The following is an 18,428-nucleotide window of genomic DNA, read 5'->3' on the forward strand; positions in this document are numbered from 1 at the left end:
CTAAATAATATCTGCCTTGTTAGGACATCTGGTGTGAGAGAATCACTTAGGATAGTCCTCGTTACAGAGCCTGCCTTCGACAAATGTTTCTTTCATTTAATCTTATTTATTCCTAAACGGCTAAAGGACCCTGATCTATGGCCCAGGAAAACTTGTGCGCCGGCGCTCTCGCCCTCTGGAGGGTAGTCAAGGACCTTGGGCCGACTCGACTTGAGATCTCGCGAGACTGTCAAACATTTGGTAAGAGGCGTGGGAGGAAGGTTGTGTTCTCGCGAGAAGTCTGCCTTTAGGCCCTTGGCTTGTGTCGGGCAGTGCCTCTGTCCGCTAAGGTCTCCTCAGAACGCCCGGAGCTGCACTCGGAGGTGGTAAGTACCGGAGGGGCTAGCGGGGCGGGCGTGCCTCCTCCCTATCTCAACGCCGCGGGTCGGTCTGGGGCGCCATGGTCGCGTACCGGACCGGCCCGGGCCTGTCTGGGGCTGCCTTTCGAGGCCGGCCTCTCCCTCGACCCACTTGCCTCGAGGGCGGCCTTCTCCTGCCTGCCCGCCGGCCTGGGCCTGCCTTCCTCTCTCTGGCCCTCGACTCTCGGCCTGAGGGCCACCTCTTTCTCCCCGCCCGGCCTGTTCTCCCTTCGTCCTTAGACACTCTGGCTTGGGGACCACCAACGGCTGTCTGCCCGCCCGCCCCCCGGCCCCGGCTGTGAAAGCTCCAAGTTTTTGCTCCCTCTCGCCGGAGTCACTTGGAGCAAGGAGGGGCCTGTTTTCCCGACCGGACCCAGAGTATATACATTCCTAGCCTGTTGGGTGGAAACGCGAAGAAGATAACGTTTTTCTCGGCCCTCTACCTGCCAACACAGCGTCACTTACCGTAAAGTGCTTGTAGTTCTCCTAACAGTCCCGAGAGGTAGTTCCATTATCTCCTTTTTACAGATGAGAAAAGCGAGGCTTGCTAGTTCATTGACTCATTCCACCAACAATTATTTAATTCAGTGCCTATATGTTAAGGGTGTTGAGGATATAGCGATGAAAGAAAATGGGCACAGCCCTTATTTTCATGGAACTGAATTCTTGTGGCAGGAACAACAATGATCATATAGTCTTAAGTGTCACATGATGTAACAGGGGTGATGCGATCAAGAATGGCAGAAGGCGGAGTGCTAGTGTCTGTTTGACTCCAAAGGCAGAGCTTTTTTCACCGTACCATTTTGTGTTGTTTTCTAATCAGGGTAAGGTTCACCATAGCATAACTGTTTGAACCACCTACTTGGTAATATGGAAATATGGTTGTAGGGACTATTGAGTTACTTCCTGGGTGAGAACGGGGCAGGTGATCATAGCTGGCTCATTTCTGCACAGGGTACTAATGTGACATTTCTGAACTTTAAATAACCTCAGAGCCTTTGAGGAAGACGCACCCAAATGCTGCAGTGGAGATGGGGGGTGTGGTGCATGTACCTTTGAGGCAAGTCACTTGGTTTGCATTTTGACAGTTTGCTAGCTTGCAGATTTGTTAAGTAAGTGAGATGGTATATGTAAAGTCTAGCACGGTAACATTTCTTACATTTTAATATTCTTTCCTCCTTTTCTATTGTCCTTGGGTCCCCAGGGAAAACCTAGTGGTCTAAGGTTTTATGATAACTGTATTTTGTGTTTAAATAAACTTCTACAATTATATTATTACTTTTGGAAAAAGAGGTATTTCAAAAGTGGAGAAGCCTGGTGAGCTATGCAGGGAAAGTAAGATGTGATTCTCAAAGAGGGAGGAGGTATCTTATTTTAGAATTACATAGGTTTCCCCACCCCACCCACATTTTATTAAGATTCAGTCGGTTTAGCTGTGCCAGAATCTCAGTAGCCTGTGTAGGGGCTTCATAAAACTGCACAGGCGATTCTGATACATATCCCTCCCCCACTAGCTTCCTGGCTAGTTTCCCTCCCAGAGTAAGTGTTGGCACACTGGAAGGCATTCAGAGCAGTGGTTGCTGCTGGTGGACTTCTAAATCGCAGTCTATTTCAAAGTTTTCTTATTTTCTTAGTTTTCGGTGACTCAATGGCACAAATTTTCCTCTAGATGGCAAGTTTACCATTGTGTCCTTGGGGACTATCACAGTATGTGTCAGCTTAGACACTCAATAAATATTTGTTGAATGAATAAAAAGAGATAATAAAATCTTGACACCTAAATGATCCCTTCAACATACATTGTGTGGTTGGAGACCTTAGACTCATCTGGCATTAAATCTTGGTTCTTTTACTTGGAATCCTGTGACTGTAGGTAATATATCTAACCTTGTCAAGCTTTAGTTTCTCTGTTTTTAAAATTGTGTTGATACATCACTAATCATTAGAGAAATGCAAGTCAAAACCACAATGAGGTATTACCTCCCACCAGTCAGAATGGCCATCATCAAGAAATATACAAACAATAAATGCTGGAGAGGGTGTGGAGGAAAGAGAACCCTCTTTCACTATTGGTGGGAATGTAAATTGATACAGCCACTATGGAGAACAGTATGGAGGTTCCTTAAAAAACTAAAAATAGAACTACCATATGACCCAGCAATCCCACTACTGGACGTATACCATGAGAAAACCATAGTTCAAAAAGAGACATGTACCACAATGTTCATTGCAGCACTGTTTACAATAGCCAGGACATGGGAGCAACCTAAGTGTCCATTGACAGATGAATGGATAAAGAAGATGTGGCACATATATACAATGGAATATTACTCAACCATAAAAAGAAACGATATTGAGTTATTTGTAATGAGTTGGATGGACCTAGAGTCTGTCATACAGAGTGAGTAAGTCAGAAAGAGAAAAATACAGTATGCTAACACATATATGGAATCTAAAAAAAAAAAAGTTCCGATGAACCTAGGGGCAAGAAGACGGGAATAGAGATGCAGACGTAGGGTATGGACTTGAGGACACGGAGAGGGGGAAGGGTAAGTTGGGATGAAGTGAGAGAGTAGCATTGACATATATACACTACCAAATGTAAAAATAGATAGCTAGTGGGAAGCAGCTGCATAGCACAGGGAGATCAGCTCGGTGCTTTGTGACCACCTAGAGGGGTGGGATAGGGAGGGTGGGAGGGAGGCGCAAGAGGGAGGGGATATGGGGATATATGTATACAGATAGCTGATTCACTTTGTTATACAGCAGAAATTAACATTGTAAAGCAATTATACTCCAATAAAGATGTTAAAATAAATAAATAAATTGTGTTGATAGTGCATATGTACCTTAAAGTTTTGTGAGAACTAAATGAGATAATGTGTAAAAGTAAAAGTCTTGGCACATAGATATATTAAATACTTACCGAAGCCATTCTTTTTTTTTTATATATATATTTATTTATTTTTGGCTACGTTGGGTCTTTAGTTGCTGTACGTAGGCCTTCTCTAGTTGCGGCGAGCTGGGGCTACTCTTTTGTTGCTGTGCCCATGCTTCTCATTGCAGTGGCTTCTGTTGTCGTGGAGCACAGGCTCTAGGTGCGTGGGCTTCAGTTGTTGTGGCACAGGGCTCAGTAGTTGTGGCTCACGGGCTCTAGAGCGCAGGCTCAGTAGTTGTGGTGCACGGGCTTAGTTGCTCTGCGGCATGTGGGATCTTCCCGGACCAGGGCTCGAACCCATGTCCCCTGCATTGGCAGGCGGATTCTTAACCACTGCGCCACCAGGGAAGTCCCTGGATCCATTCTTCCAATGAATATTTATTGAACATCTACTGTATAACAGTGAACAAAAAGACAAAGTCCCTACCTGTGTGGAACGTATATCTTCTAGTGTGTTTTCTGAAGTGGGATCAGAAAATAAATGGTTTCTACGTGTCAGATACTGATAAATACTATGGAGATAATTTAAAAATAAAATATATTAAGGGGAAGTGTGTGGAAGGAAGACTTATTTTACATAGGGTAGTGAGGAAGATGACACTAAGGAAGAGGAGTGGGCACGATATCTGGAGGATAAATGCAAGGGCCCTGAGGCATGCTGGAGGAGCAGCTCCAGCCTCAGAGAATGAAGACCATTCACTATGCAGGATACACAGTGCAATGTGCTGCTGGATCAGAGAGCACCTTCTGAGTGTTACTGAAATCAGTAAATTCAGTGTCTCTGTATACTTACTAGTTAGGTTGCAAGTCCAAAGTGATTATGATAAGGGACCAACCAATATGTATATACTAGATTAAGTTCAGTTTCATGAAGGAACTATACATTTCCATGGCAGTTTTATTATTCTTCCTGCTGCTTTTTGGCCGTCTTAAAATTTTGCTCCGGGTTTTCACTTTGGCTCTGTTTCCTATACAGGTATGTCTAAATACATTGTTGCGACATACAAGATGTAAACAATGCAGGTGGCCTGCAGAATTCTTGTAGATGTTTATGGTTTTTTTCTCTCCCCAGTGTTTTTATATTTATATACTCTTTAGTAAATCACATCATTATAGTAACTAAAGCTGTCATAAACAGAATAACACTCTCAGTAACTGTGTAAGTTCAAGTGAAGAAGAGCTGCAGCATTTAGTGTGCTGAGGCATTGGCCAGGATCCTTTAGAGAGGGCATAGAAACCACTGGTTATGTAGGTGATGGTCCACAAAGTTCCTACTGTATTTATTTACATTGTAACTATTTTGTAGTGGCATATAAAAGAGAGGTGAAAGTTCTTGACAGTCATTTTTACAGACTGAGAATTCCTTTTTTCTAGCCATTGACTTAAAGTATAAATACAAAGGGCTATCAAATTTTAACTTAACATCATTCAGAGGTATGTATCTTTTTTGTATCTTCACAAAATATGTTCTCCAATGAAGAAATTTTGAATTCAGAGATAAGTTGCTTTCTCATTATTTTTGGTAGTGAATGTCTGAAGTGGGATCCCAGAAACTGTGCAACACAGATAAAGCAGGCACTTCCATAAACTCTGTTCATCTGAAATCTGACGGATGCTTAATTGAGGGTGATAGTCTTCAGTGTCCACTGGCCTTTGCTTTTTGTCAAGTGGTTTTGCTTTACTCTGTTTATGAAGATAGCTTCATATGCATAGATGAGAGTAAGTATTTTACATTAAAAAAATTGAAGGGAATGACAAGGCTGTATAGAATTCTATCTCTGGCCTGATGGGATATGCAGACTTTGAGGATTATTTTCGGAGAAAAGGGCATCAAAGTAGAGTACCATGAGCGTGATAATCATCAGACAGGAAGTACTTACTATGCGTAAGATACTGTCTTAAACATTTTTTTGTATATTCATATAATTCTCATTGAGTTGGGCCCATTATTATTGTCCTCATTTTACAGATGGGGAAACTGAGGCACAGATTGGTTAAGTGACTTGCCTAAGGTTACACCGCATCTAAGTGGCAGAGCCAGGTTTTGTGTGGCAACGGTCTAGCTCCAGAGTTCATCCTCTTAACTACTCTGTACTACTGTCCTGGTGGAGCTTTCATTTCACTATTGTATTCCCAGCACCTAGAATAGAGCTTGGCATCTGGTTGGTGCTCAGCTTGTTGAATGAGAAGCATCCATGAGTGTTAAATGCAGCACTGGATTGAGGCCGTGTGGACTGTGTTTGAGAGAGACAGAGGGACGCTGGGGTATAGGTAGAGGTATGTCACAGAAGTGAGATGTCAGAGCCTGAAACAAAAGCCGGGCCTTGAACCTGTTAGGCTGACAGTGGTAATCTCAGGGAGTCAGGAGCTACTGGCCAGGAACATTCCAGTAATAACTCCGGAAGCCTTCTGACTGGCCCACGTTTGTTATTTCTTTGTAGTGATTAGCAGCAAAATCCTTAAATCAAAGACGTCTTGACGATTTGGGGCGCGGATCGGGGTGGACACAGGCTAAGCGCTGGAGCAGGTGGGCCGAGGAGAGGCTGGAGAGGAGCCCCTGGCATCCCTCGGGGCTCTGCGAGCTGGCTTTCGCCCTGAGCGGTCGGGCGGGGATGGTGGCGTCCAGCCGGGAGCCCAAGCGGCTTGGAGCCACGCCGGAGCCTTGCGGGAGGCTGCGGGGGGTCCTCGGGCAGCTATAGGGTCTGGCGAGCCGCCCGAGTGGGCGGAGCCTCCGGCCCCACCCCGGCGCCGACGTGCGCGCTCCCGCCCGCCCGTGGGGAGCTGCCAGGCGCGCGGGCGGGGCGCGACCTGAGGGTTAAAGGAAACTTTGTCACCCTGGTCGCGAATAAAGCAGCGTTCTGCTTGCTGGGCAGCTCACACGGCGGGGACCTGGCCTGCAAGGAGGTACGTCTGGCAGTGCAGGGCCGCAGCGGGAGCCCTCGGGGTGGGTTCCCCATGCCGGGCTGGGAACGGGCCCTGCGGCCGGGGCTGTGCGCATGCGTACTGAGCAGTACTCGTGCCCGCTCTTAAGCGGAGAGTGAACGCGCGGCTGCGGCTTCCAGGGAGGACGGGACCCCAGGCTTCTTAGGGCGACAGTGCTCCTAGAAAGTGTTGGGAAACCTGGAAAGTCGCATGAGTCAATGTTGCTTTTGAACTAGAAACGCTTAAATTGGCATTAGATGGTAATGACCAATATTGTGGTCAGTTTTCAGTTACTGCTTCGGAAAGTTGAAGTGCTGGAATTGATTGCTCATAGTTACATGTATAAAGGTAGATCTGAGCGCAGTAAGGTCTGAAGTGTTAAACGATCTTAAAATGTGCTATCGTGAATTTATTACCTTATTTTGTTTGTTTCTTCAGGAATTAATCTTTGTTTACATGGTTTTTAAAAAAATTACGAAGAATCAGATCTTGAATTTCAGAAATTATTAAAGAATTAAAGGGTTAGGATAAGATACGTATAGATAACCTTTGAGTTAATGAATTGTGACATAAAAAAACCTTTTGTTTTTTAAAACTGACAGTAAGAAGAAAGAACATGTTAAGAAATGTCTCAAGGTAAAATTGCATGCGGACTATTACTATAATTTTTTTCCTGAAAATTTGTACAGATGTTCTGATATATATTGTCTTATCAAAGATAACCAAATGGGCAGTTAGTGTTTCGAATTTAGTAATTCATAGAACATAGTAAGTGTCTTATGGGTCTGTTTTTTAAGGGCTTGGTCTTTTCGCAGTGATTTAGATGCTAGGAAAATAAGTGAAAAGTGGACACCTTTTTTGGAGAGGAGGGCCATTTGGGAAGGGGGGACAAGCAGTGAGACCTGGAAGGTGCAGTTAGAAATGATATAAGCATTCAGACAGAGGAATGGAATGCGGAATGGTGGTGATAAGATGTGAGATCAGAACCCAGGGCTGTTGCTCCTGTCCTTCATCTTGGAAGTGTTTTGATTATTCTGAGTCTATCATGATGTGCTGTTTATTTTTGTTAGCATTATCTAAGGAAGACGGTTCTGAAAAATTGTTATAATTTATTGAGGACTATGAGAATTGGCTGAGATTCTTTTTTTTTTTTTTTTTTTTTTTTTTTGCGGTACACGGGCCTCTCACTGTTGCGGCCTCTCCCGTTGCGGAGCACAGGCTCCGGACGCGCAGGATCAGCGGCCCTGGCTCACGGGCCCAGCCGCTCCGCGGCATGTGGGATCTTCCCGGACCGGGGCACGAACCCGTGTCCCCTGCATCAGCAGAAGGATTCTCAACCACTGCGCCACCAGGGAAGCCCTGGACTGAGATTCTTAACGGAAGGTGTTCCATTAGTAACCCATTGGAATGTTAATTTTAATCTTTAGTGTTGGCAAATAAAAAGAATTTATGGGTGATAATACACTAAAGGAAGAACAAGCTGGTAAGAAGGAGAGAATCCAGGACTAGACCCTAGGAATGCTAGTTCTAAACCCAAATCTGCGTGTAATGGCTGTGGATGGGTCATTTAAACTCTCTGGGGCTTTGTGGCTTCATCTGTTTAATGAGAGTAGTCTACTAAAGAGATGGCTAAGGTTTTCCAACTTTAAATTGTGGTTTGTGTCGGTCACAAGAGGGTTGTTTCTTTGGAAATTTTATGGTTAAACCATATGATAGGGACTTAGCTTCATTTGTGGTTTAGTTGCTCAGTTCTGGTTCCATGATCTTTGGATTTCATAACTAGATTTGTGCAAAGCATTATGCAAGTATGGCATATATAGTTTGTGGAACTCTTCTTTGAGGAAAGCTCCAGGTTTTCCTGGAGCCTTATTCATTTGTTTGAGGGATGTGTGTGTTTCCCCCTCTATCTCTCTCCTCCTCCAAAACCTAGAACAGGAACCCTAGAGGCAGGGAAGTTTTAGAAAGCACTTAAACTTTTAACTTGTCTCAAAAAAAAAAATACACATTTAAGGCAATCCTCTGTTGAAGGTGGTAGGGCAGTAGTTTGTATTATAAAGGTGAAGAGAAAACGACATTTTTAGTAGTCTTTCATTGATCTGAATTTTAGAATTAGAGCTGATTTGGTCTAATCTTTTTACAGGTAAGAAAACAGGCAAAAGTGTGTGTACACTTGGTATATATTAGAGAGTTTAGACTACTGAGCTTTTGCCATAAAAACAACTTGCCTTTTGCTGGGTTTTATAGTGAGAGAGTATATGGGGAGCTATATTTATTAAATAGGTACCACATCCTCACCCCTAAGTCTATGAGGTAAGTATCGTTATCCTCACTTATTTAATTAAGACATTAGGTTCAAAAAGGGCAAATGGTCCAAGGTCATAGCATTGATTAATGGCTAAATGATTCTAAATCAGGGCCTCCTCACTTCAAAGCCTTTTCTAGCTTCAGTGCTGCTTTCTATATAGTCCATAGGTGGAGATTCTTAAGGTCCCCATAATTCAGCTAACCAAAAACAACCAAAGCGTTAAAAAGTGCAGTGTGCAGGGCCTGGGTTAAGTGCCTAAAGGCAGATACTGTCTCACTTTAACTTCATTGCAGCACTTCGTAGCTACTGTCATTGTCCACATTTTTCTAGAGGGAACTGAGGTCCAGAGAAGTTAAGTAACTCGCTCATGGGTCTGAAGGTTGCAGATGGAGCTGGAATTCTGGTTTGTCAGGCCTCAGAGTAATCTCTTAAACATCATGCTTGCTACATTGACTCTCTAACCTGAAAGGAATGGTGAATTTTTGAAATTGACCATATGAGCTAGATAACTCATAAACGTCTCTTTGGATGTGACATTTCATAAAGCTAGCTCAGGCTTCACCTTATTGTGGTTTGAATTCACCCATGTGGTGGAGTTCTTGATTTCAGCTCTGAGGGCTCTCTCCTCACTGCAGTACAAGAAGGCAAACCTTTGCACAGCTTCTTTCTTGGGATTTCAACTATGGAAGCTGACTGCCCCTTGACTGCTCCACAGGGAGGAGGAGGGTCAGAGCCAAGGGCAGCAAAGGGACAGACATCCCTGGGGCTGGCCGTAAAGGAATGAAACAGGTTTTCTTAATGGCTTTAAAGACCCCTACTCTAACAAGGTTACTGTTTTGAAGGATAACACTCATTTTAATTTGAAAACAAGGGATAAATATGTGGGGAAAATCAGTTTTGTAACTTTTAAATCTCATCCTATTTTCTATCCATAGCTGATAAGGGGAAAATCCAATTTGTGTACTTTTGCCATATTCTGTTCTTGTTAGGCAGTTGTATAGTATTTGTGATGGACTTGAGAAGACTTCTCTAAGTCAGCACTGTATGCATTTGAATTTGTCTCCCACGTGATCTAGAGTTCTGGGGTATTTGACATTGTGAAGCAACATTTTGACTTAATGTTACTGTTTAAATTTTACTGTGCCAGGCATTGTGGCATTGCACACACATGGTGAGGACCTAAGAATGGGAAATTTGGCACAGGTGAAAGTTGGTTATACATTTGAAAGACACCTAAACATGCTTTGCATATAAGTAACTTAAGTGAAAAGTGAAGCAACTTGTGGTAATGAGGTGACATTCCACTTTCTGAATATGAGCCAGCATTTCACTCGTTATGCAGGTATTGTTCAAAGTTCCTACAGTGTGCACTAAGTGCACACTAATGGTGTGCTTAAAACAGGGCAGCTTACAGTGTGAGAAAGAAGGTAGCAAAGTAGCTGCAGCTGGTGTTTCAAGGGTTGGAAAAAAAATCTCCAAGGGGATTCCTGTCGAATCCAGTTAATGAAGCCCTTCCATTTTAGAGATCATTATGGGGAAACAGACTGTGGCAACAAAATAGCAGGGGGAAGTTAGAAAATTTCCTGAATCTTTCAGGAACTCTAGTTCTTGAATGTGAATTTTCTGCTGAGATGGTCAAAAGAAAGCCTACTGGGCTTTTTCCTCCCGCTGTCTTATTTCTGGGGGTGGGGAATCACAGTGTTCAGCCCGTTTCAGCTTCTAGCTAGCCACCTGGCCCTAAACCTCGGCTTAAAGATGCAGTGTAGGCCAGAGTTCCCTGTGTCTCGGATGAGCAGTCAGCCATTTGCACTGTGTAGACTGCTGTTCAGCCGAAAGCTGGCTTGCTTCTCTGAGAAGGTCGTTTCCTTCAGGACTGTTAGGAAGTTCTTTTATATGTTGCCTCAGATATCTTCTGTTAATCCTCCTCTACTCCTTTGGGTCATTCTGAACAGGTCTAATTCTATTTGACAGGTCTCCAAGTATTCCAGAATAGTAAATTTGTCCTCCCAGAGACTCCTCTTATCTAAACAGCCTCCCTTCCTGGAGAAAGTTTTCATGGTTTTGAGGCCCCTTTCTTTTTTCTTCTAAATGCCTCTTTCTGAAGTTTGCTATTCAGAAAGAAATTTCAAAATTAGTCTAATAAACATGGAACTGATTAGTGGCAAATGCTATACTTCTGGTAAATGTAGTCAAATAGCATGTAAGTAATTTTCCTCTGAGATCCAGCACACTGCTAACTCATATAGAGCTTGCTTTCAATTAAAAACCTCCATCCTTTTACATTTATTCTCTTCCACTTTGTCCTCCCCCGTTCAAGTAAAAAAAAAAAAAAACTCTACATTTTTGTTTTATAAGATTTAACAGCTATGTAGAGATTGTTTGGAATCTGTTTTGTCACAGCCCCGTGTTGTCTCCAACTTTAATGTCTGCCTTCTGTGTTTTCATCCAGGCAATTAGGGAAAACAGTTGAGTAATTGGGGAAAACAGGGGCATACCTCTAAATACTTAACAGACTGGTTTCAATTCATTATCCTTTGAGTACTTTGTAAAAAATAATTTTATGATTCAATTTAGTTGGCCTGTTTTGCCCATGTTCACTTTGTCCACAGAGATGGTATACAACCTTGTCACAAGTCTTACTATTGTCCAAATATATCGTGTCTAAAGGATTACGTGGACTGGCCAGTTCAGTAAAACTACCCAAGAAGGAAATAATTTTGGTGTCACAGGGCTTAGTGAATCCATGCTGCGCTACTGTGATCACTGCTTTCTTTTTGTAAGTATTTAGAAACCATCTCTGATTCTAGATCTATCCAGGATACACATCAGACTGTTCTTCCAGCAGTTTTTGTCAAGCTTTGCTTCATTGCTTTTCTGACAGTCTTCTGTCCCAGTCTCATATCATTATATCTTGGGTTATGTGGTATTTTTCCACTTCTGTTTCTTCTCTCCTATGCTTATTAGAAAATTCTCTTTGGTTTCCCACACCAGTTTCTCTAAGTACCTCCCTTATAGCAGAATCCCATGAAATTATTGTCAGATTTACATTCCTGAGAGTTTCCTAGCTATGAAGGCATCCCTGAGTTCTTCCTAAATATAAAAGGAGGGGGGGAATAAAAAATTTAATCCTCCCAATAAATTTAGGTTAATGTCAGATCTAAACAGTGTTCTAAACTCTGTGTATTAGGTTATTGGTTTGCACCTTCTTTCCAAAGTAATTATGGGTCCTTCTAGACCTTTTAGTCTTCAGCTCTAAATCTATAAAACGAGAACACATGCCCCTTATGACTTCAGGTATGTAAATAGAAACAATCTAGTGTTCTTTTAACTTTTTGGAGGCTATATGCCCTATCAATTCAGGCAATTTAGTGTATTTTTTCAGAAATATCTGTTCCCATGTAAAGTGTAACTAAAGTAGATGCATAGGATTTTTGGGCAGGAACACAGTAATGGTGGGCGGGGAAGAGGAGTTAATATTTATTAAGGGTATACTATGTACCAAGTCCTATGTCGGAAGTAATCTAAGTAGTTAGTAACTGGGAGCTGGTTGGAATAATCATTTGGGAGATGATTGCAAGGTGGTTTTTGGTTGTAATTATGGTGCAATTTGGATTTTTCTTTTTTTCTTTTAAAGGAACAGGGAGCAGAATGAGTACCTCACAGGACCAGAGTGGCTGCTCCAGTAATAAAGAACCCCTTTTGAGGTGTTGTGATGCACGGAGGGACTTGGAGCTTGCTATTGGTGGAGTTCTCCGGGCTGAACAGCAAATTAAAGATAACTTGCGAGAGGTGTGACGTGTGCTTTTCTCTTTCCTTGTCTGAACTCATTACAGGGCTGGTTAGAGCATGGCGAAGGGATTGGCTCCTCCAAACCCAAAAGTTTTACCCCATGCCTTGCATGGTCTGCCTGAAATGTTGGTGCCTTTGATCCCAAAGGGAAAATAAAGCAGATGTTAGAAGAGTTTGGAAACTCCTGCACCACCTTAGATAATTCAGTCCAGCGTGCATTTTTTTTTTTTTTTTTGCGGTACGCGGGGCTCTCACTCTTGTGGCCTCTCCCGTTGCGGAGCACAGGCTCTGGACGTGCAGGCTCAGCGGCCATGGCTCACAGGCCCAGCCGCTCCGCGGCATGTGGGATCTTCCCAGACCGGGGCACGAACCCGTGTTCCCTGCATCGGCAGGCGGACTCTCAACGACTGTGCCACCAGGGAAGCCCCAGCGTGCATTTTTGATTGCTTCCGTGTGTGTGGTCCCTGTGCCAAGCACTGCCATCCGCTAAAAAGTAACAAAGTGAATGAGCTCAGCTCATTGAACTGGTCAGTTGTTCTTAATGCATAAAGGATGGCACCTCAGCATGTCCCCTACCATCTGTTAATTTGGTATTGGCATGGTTTTGGTGGTGGCATGGTTCTATAAACGACTTAATTGTTAGAGCTAGCCAGAACGAAATCTGTTCCTTCTATTGGCCTAATAACGTTCTGCTGGTGAGTGGGTAGACCAAGTGTTACATGACTTTGAAATACCACTTTACTATCCAGAAAAAGGTGTTTTAAAATATAGTTTCTTGGGGCTTCCCTGGTGGCGCAGTGGTTGAGAGTCCGCCTGCCGATGCAGGGGACACGGATTCGTGCCCCGGTCTGGGAAGATCCACATGCCGCAGAGCGGCTGGGCCGGTGAGCCATGGTCACTGGGCCTGCGCGTCCGGAGCCTGTGCTCCGCAGCGGGAGAGGCCACAACAGTGAGAGGCCTGTATACCGCAAAAAACAAAAACAAAAACAAAACAAAACAAAACAAAATATACATAGTTTCTTATGTGGATTCTCCTGGATAATTTATAGATGTTATGATTTTCTTCCTTAGAAATTTTATATTTATCCCTCTTTTGAATCATTCTTTATGCTTCCAGAGACATTTAGTTTATAATTTTACATAAACTGTCTACCCTGATGGTCTTCTGGCTGTTGACATGTAGTGACACATCACTTTACTAAATTGGCCTACTGTAAATGTGTTGCTCATTTGTAGGGTGAGAAAAGAGGTAAGGGCTAGTTATTAATATTCTTGTCTTCTTCCACTGATGAATTTGTAAAACTATAGGTTTTCAAATTATGTGGAAAACTTAGGGGCATCAGTATCGCATGACATATCCTTGTATTTTCTCTTGACTCCTTTAGGACACCCAAAATAAACCTGATCCTCTTAGAAGAAGGAGTATTGAAGGAGGATTTTGGAGCTTAGATATGCATTATGGCTGGGATTCTTAAACTGGGTCCATGGGGCTTTGGTGGTTTCATGGATGGGATTCAGGACTCAACGCTGAAATTATAGGCAAAATTTTGAATGTATGCATTTTTCTGGGGAGACACTGCATAAATGTCATTGGATAATCAAAAGGATTTGTGACCCCCAGAAGTTTAGGGACCTCGCCATTCTGTGGGAAACACCATTCTTTGAGCTTACAGCACTAGTGAAGCTAACATATATATGTTTTCTAGGTCAAAGCCCAGATTCACAGTTGCATAAGTCGTCACCTGGAATGCCTTCGAAGCCGTGAGGTGTGGCTGTATGAACAGGTAGATCTGATCTATCAGCTTAAAGAGGAGACACTACAGCAGCAGGCCCAACAGCTGTACTGGGTAAGATGACTGCAAGGCCATGATTGGTTTGAATGTGGTTTCTGGTTTCCAGAGACTTTTTCCTGTAATGCAGCATTACTATAGATGAGATAAAAATTTAATCTCGAGTGCTATTTGCTGTTTGTTAACTTGGATACACTTGGTGCTTTTAGTATCATTGTGGCTAGATGGTTTCATTTTTTTTATAGTTGCTGGGTCAGTTCAATTGTCTTATTCATCAGCTGGAGTGCACCCAGAACAAAGATCTAGCCAATCAAGTCTCTGTGTGCCTGGAGAGGTAAAGACCCTTTTTGCTTGTTTTGACTTTGGCTCTTTGACTTTGGTGTATTAAAAAAGAGTCATTTTGTAACTCATTGCATGATTTGGATTTAACTTGACGTCTCTCTTCCTTGGATAAGATCATCCTGCTTTATATATTTAATATCATACTTGGTATGATACATGGTACATGGTTAAGTCATCTATCTTTGGTTGAGTTTCTTAGAAAAGTACAGTCATTTCAAATAACTCACTATTTGGTTTCTATTTTGGATGAATTTGAAATAGATGTTTCTTTAAAATAGCCAGGTTTTATTTTTTTTCTCCAGACTGGGCAGTTTGACCCTCAAACCTGAAGATTCGACTGTCCTACTCTTTGAAGCCGATATAACTGCCCTGCGCCAGGCAATCACCACGTTTGGGTCTCTTAAGACCATTGTGAGTAGTGTTCATCTCAGAAGGTTCATAGTGAGCTTCTCAGGTCTGTGGCCTCACAGGTAGTCTTAAAAATAACACATTTTCGCTGTGAATAGTGGCTTTCTTGAGAATTTGATAAGCTTCAGAAATTTCATTTTCTGATTAAATTTATAGAGCATTAGGCTGGTAGTGCTTGGAATGTGGTATTGACTCATTGATCATCTCTAGAATTCATCTTGTATCCCTTTAAATACCTTTGACTTCTTTCTTATGAAATTTATGGCTTGAATGGTCTTTAGAGTCAAATATGGTCTCATTTGGGTCTTGTTAAAAGTAGTAATACTACCAATTCTGGTGAAGGTTTCTTACATGAAGATAGTTATGTAGTACAATAGATAGGGAACTCTCAGATTTTATAACTACTTTGTAGGTCAGTGAATTTAGTATAAAGAATATTCTAGTGAAATGTAACACTTCGCTTAATACTTTTGAAATTTAGGGATTACAGTTTCACTTTTTTGGTATGAAAGCATAACATTAGTAAACATGATTAATTTGCTTTTTTCTTATAGCAAATTCCTGAGCACCTGATGGCTCATGCTAGTTCATCAAATATTGGGCCCTTCCTGGAGAAAAGAAGCTATATCGCATTGCCAGAGCAGGTAAAATGTCATTTTGTTTCTTGTAACTGAGTTATTACTTGACTTATGTTTCTTTTGGGTTTTGATTATATCACTTTTTTTTTTGGCTACGAATTATTTGTAAAAAGGCACCAGTGGTAATAAATTAGTTTATGCAATTAAATGCTTCCCTTGAGACTGAATGTCAGAAATTTAGAGGTTTTAGAGGTGTTGAGTAAGAAAGTAATTGTTATCAGTTAGTTCATAAGAATTATCAATAGCTCTCTGATTGGGTTGGTTCTCTCTTAGGGATCCTTCTCTTTATCATTCATAGAGGTGATTTACTTCTAAAGGCAATGTGAATATAGGATCCTAGAAGTTTTGAGTTGAGAAGAACCCTGGAGATCAGCTATACTCCTTGTTTTGTAATTGTGAAAATGGAGGCTTAGGGAAGTCATTTGACTTGTGCAGGGTCAGCACCAAGCCAAGATTAGAGAACTTGGGTCTCCTGGTTTTCTGGCAAACTTTCTACTGCATTTGACATTGCCTTGTTAAGCAGCAAAGTATTGTGTGATTAGCAGAAGTCAGCATCCAGCACCACAGCTGTCCCTCTCAGCGAATGGCTCCTTGGAAGCAAACCTGCCAGCAGTCGCCAAACTCCTTACATACCCAGTACCAATCTGCAGGACTGGCTCACCCAAAAGCAGACCTTGGAGAATAGTCAGGTGTGTTGCTGCCTTTATTGTTTCTGAGATAGATGAAGTAATAGATGGGGCTAGTTATTAACTGATAGTGTATGTCTTTGTTTGGTTTTTAGTTCTAGTCTGGGAAATATATATCTTTTAATAACTTTTTATTACAGTAGTGACATGTCTACACTGTAGATAAAAAGCTTAGGAAAAAAACTGTATAAAGAAATACAAGCCCATAATCCCACATGCGGAAACAACCACTGTAACATTTTTGTTTATGCATACATACACTTTTAAAGAAAAATATCATTCTGTAACTTTTGTTTTGGCTAGCAGATTTTTTTACTAATAGAGCATGAATATATTTCTCTGTCATTTAATTTCTTCCATAAAATCCTTCACACTATATAATATTTCATTGATTGGCTCTAAACTTCAGTTTTTCTGAATATAAATACATTTCCTCTGCATGTCCAGGAACTAATTATTTGCGTACATTCTTGATTCATTTTTTAGGAGTAAATTCTTAGAAATGGCATTCCTAGATTATAGTTCTGCAGTCCCTTTAAGACTTTTGCTACAGATTGCCAATTTGGCTTTCCAGGAAGTTGATAGCAGTGTATATTCCCACCAGAGTATTGAAGAGACCTGCTTCCCTGAAACTTCTCTAATAGTGGTAGTCGTTTACAAGTTTATTTCTCTGAATTTGACACGAAGTAACAGTAAAAACTTTTGTTTTGAGTTTCTTAGATTACTAAGGAGGTTGAGTATTTTTCATGTTTATTAGCCTTCTTTGATGACTTGTCTCATCATATCCATGGCTCATTTTTGTCTTCTTTATTCATAAAGTCACATTATATAGAAGTACTAGTCTCTTTTCTATAAACCACTACAAATGCTTCCTCCTATTTGCCTTGTTTATTTTAAAACTGCAGAAAATTAAGTTTTACTGTAACCATATATTTTAATATCTTAATAGAGAAATCCCATACCCTTTGGCTATGTATATACTTAAATTTAGAAACATTGGGCAGTGTGGTAAATATAAGTAGAAGTCTTATCATTGAATCCCAAAGCAGTCATAATATTCTGGCAAACTAATATTGTGTACTTCTTATGTAGACTTCTGCCAGAGCCTGCAATTTCTTCAGTAAAGTCTGGGGCAACCTAAAGGGCTTGGAAAATTGGCTCCACAAGAGTCAGCAACAAGAAGTTTCTGAAAAACCAAGTTACCAAAAGTGTAACAGCCATTCTACTACCAGTTCTTACTCCATTGAAATTGAAAAGGTTGGAGATCTAGAGCTTCTTGATCAAGATGAGATGGAGCTTTCTGATTGGCTGGTGACTCCCCAGGAATCCCATAAGCTTGAGAAGCCTGAGAATGGCAGCTGTGAAACCAGTGAGAAGTTTAAGCTCTTGTTCCAGGTGTTCCAGGAGTCCTATAGTGTGAATGATTGGCTTGTCAAGCCTGATTCTTGTACCAATTGTCAGGGTAACCAGCTCAAAGGTGTGGAGATTGAGAACCTGGGCAATCTGAAGTGCCTGAATGACCACTTGGAGGCCAAGAAACCCTTGTCCACTCCCAGCATGATTACTGAGGATTGGCTTGTCCAGAATCATCAAGAACCATATAAAGTAGAGGAGGTCTGCAAAGCCAATGAGCCCTGTACAAGCTTTGCAGAGTGTGTGTGTGATGAAAATTGTGAGAAGGAAGCTCTGTGTAAATGGCTTCTGAAGAAAGAAGGAAAGGATAAAAATGGTATGCCTGTGGAACCAAAACCTGAACCTGAGAAACATAAAGATTCCCTGAATATGTGGCTCTGTCCATCCAGAAGAGAGGCAACAGAACAAGCTAAGGCACCAAAGGCAATGGCTTCTTCTAGAATTGCTGATTCCTTCCAAGTCATAAGGAACAGTCCCTTGTCAGAGTGGCTCATTACCCCCTCATGCAAAGAAGGATGTCCCAAGGAAGTGCCTCTTAGAGAGGACAGAGCTGGCATACCAAAGCTTACAAGCCACTTGGCCACTTCCTGGTGTCCCTTTAACACAGCTGACTGGGTCTTGCCAGGAAAAAAGACAGGAAATCTTAGCCAGTTATCCTCAGGAGAAGACAAATGGCTACTTCGGAAGGCCAAGGTGAGCACAACACATTAAAATAGCACCTTTTGAAGTATATTTAATACATTTTTACTTTCTTAATCCCAAACCTTGCAAATGGGCCAGATCCTTAAATATCTTAACT

General features: G+C 41.9%; 1 protein-coding gene across 6 annotated transcripts in view; it reads left to right on the forward strand.

Annotated features, from left to right (window-relative positions):
• The first annotated feature begins 218 nt into the window (after positions 1-218).
• Positions 219-18,428, forward strand: part of NCOA4 (nuclear receptor coactivator 4) — a 28,671-nt gene continuing 10,461 nt past the window's right edge. Inside the window, exons 1-8 of one of the 6 annotated variants that reach the window (XM_073793345.1) lie at positions 219-365; positions 12,198-12,352; positions 14,059-14,199; positions 14,388-14,476; positions 14,787-14,895; positions 15,447-15,536; positions 16,073-16,219; positions 17,309-18,322. In XM_073793345.1, the coding sequence (XP_073649446.1) occupies positions 12,212-12,352; positions 14,059-14,199; positions 14,388-14,476; positions 14,787-14,895; positions 15,447-15,536; positions 16,073-16,219; positions 17,309-18,322 (1,731 nt within the window). In that variant the 5' untranslated portion in view covers positions 219-365; positions 12,198-12,211. Of the gene's footprint in view, positions 366-6,101; positions 6,241-11,319; positions 11,340-12,197; positions 12,353-14,058; positions 14,200-14,387; positions 14,477-14,786; positions 14,896-15,446; positions 15,537-16,072; positions 16,220-17,308; positions 18,323-18,428 lie in introns of those variants that run through there. The other 5 variants (XM_073793346.1, XM_073793347.1, XM_073793344.1 and 2 more) reach the window with 5 other exon arrangements.

Source organism: Tursiops truncatus, chromosome 16, assembly GCF_011762595.2.
Source record: "Tursiops truncatus isolate mTurTru1 chromosome 16, mTurTru1.mat.Y, whole genome shotgun sequence".
Lineage (NCBI taxonomy): Eukaryota > Metazoa > Chordata > Mammalia > Artiodactyla > Delphinidae > Tursiops > Tursiops truncatus.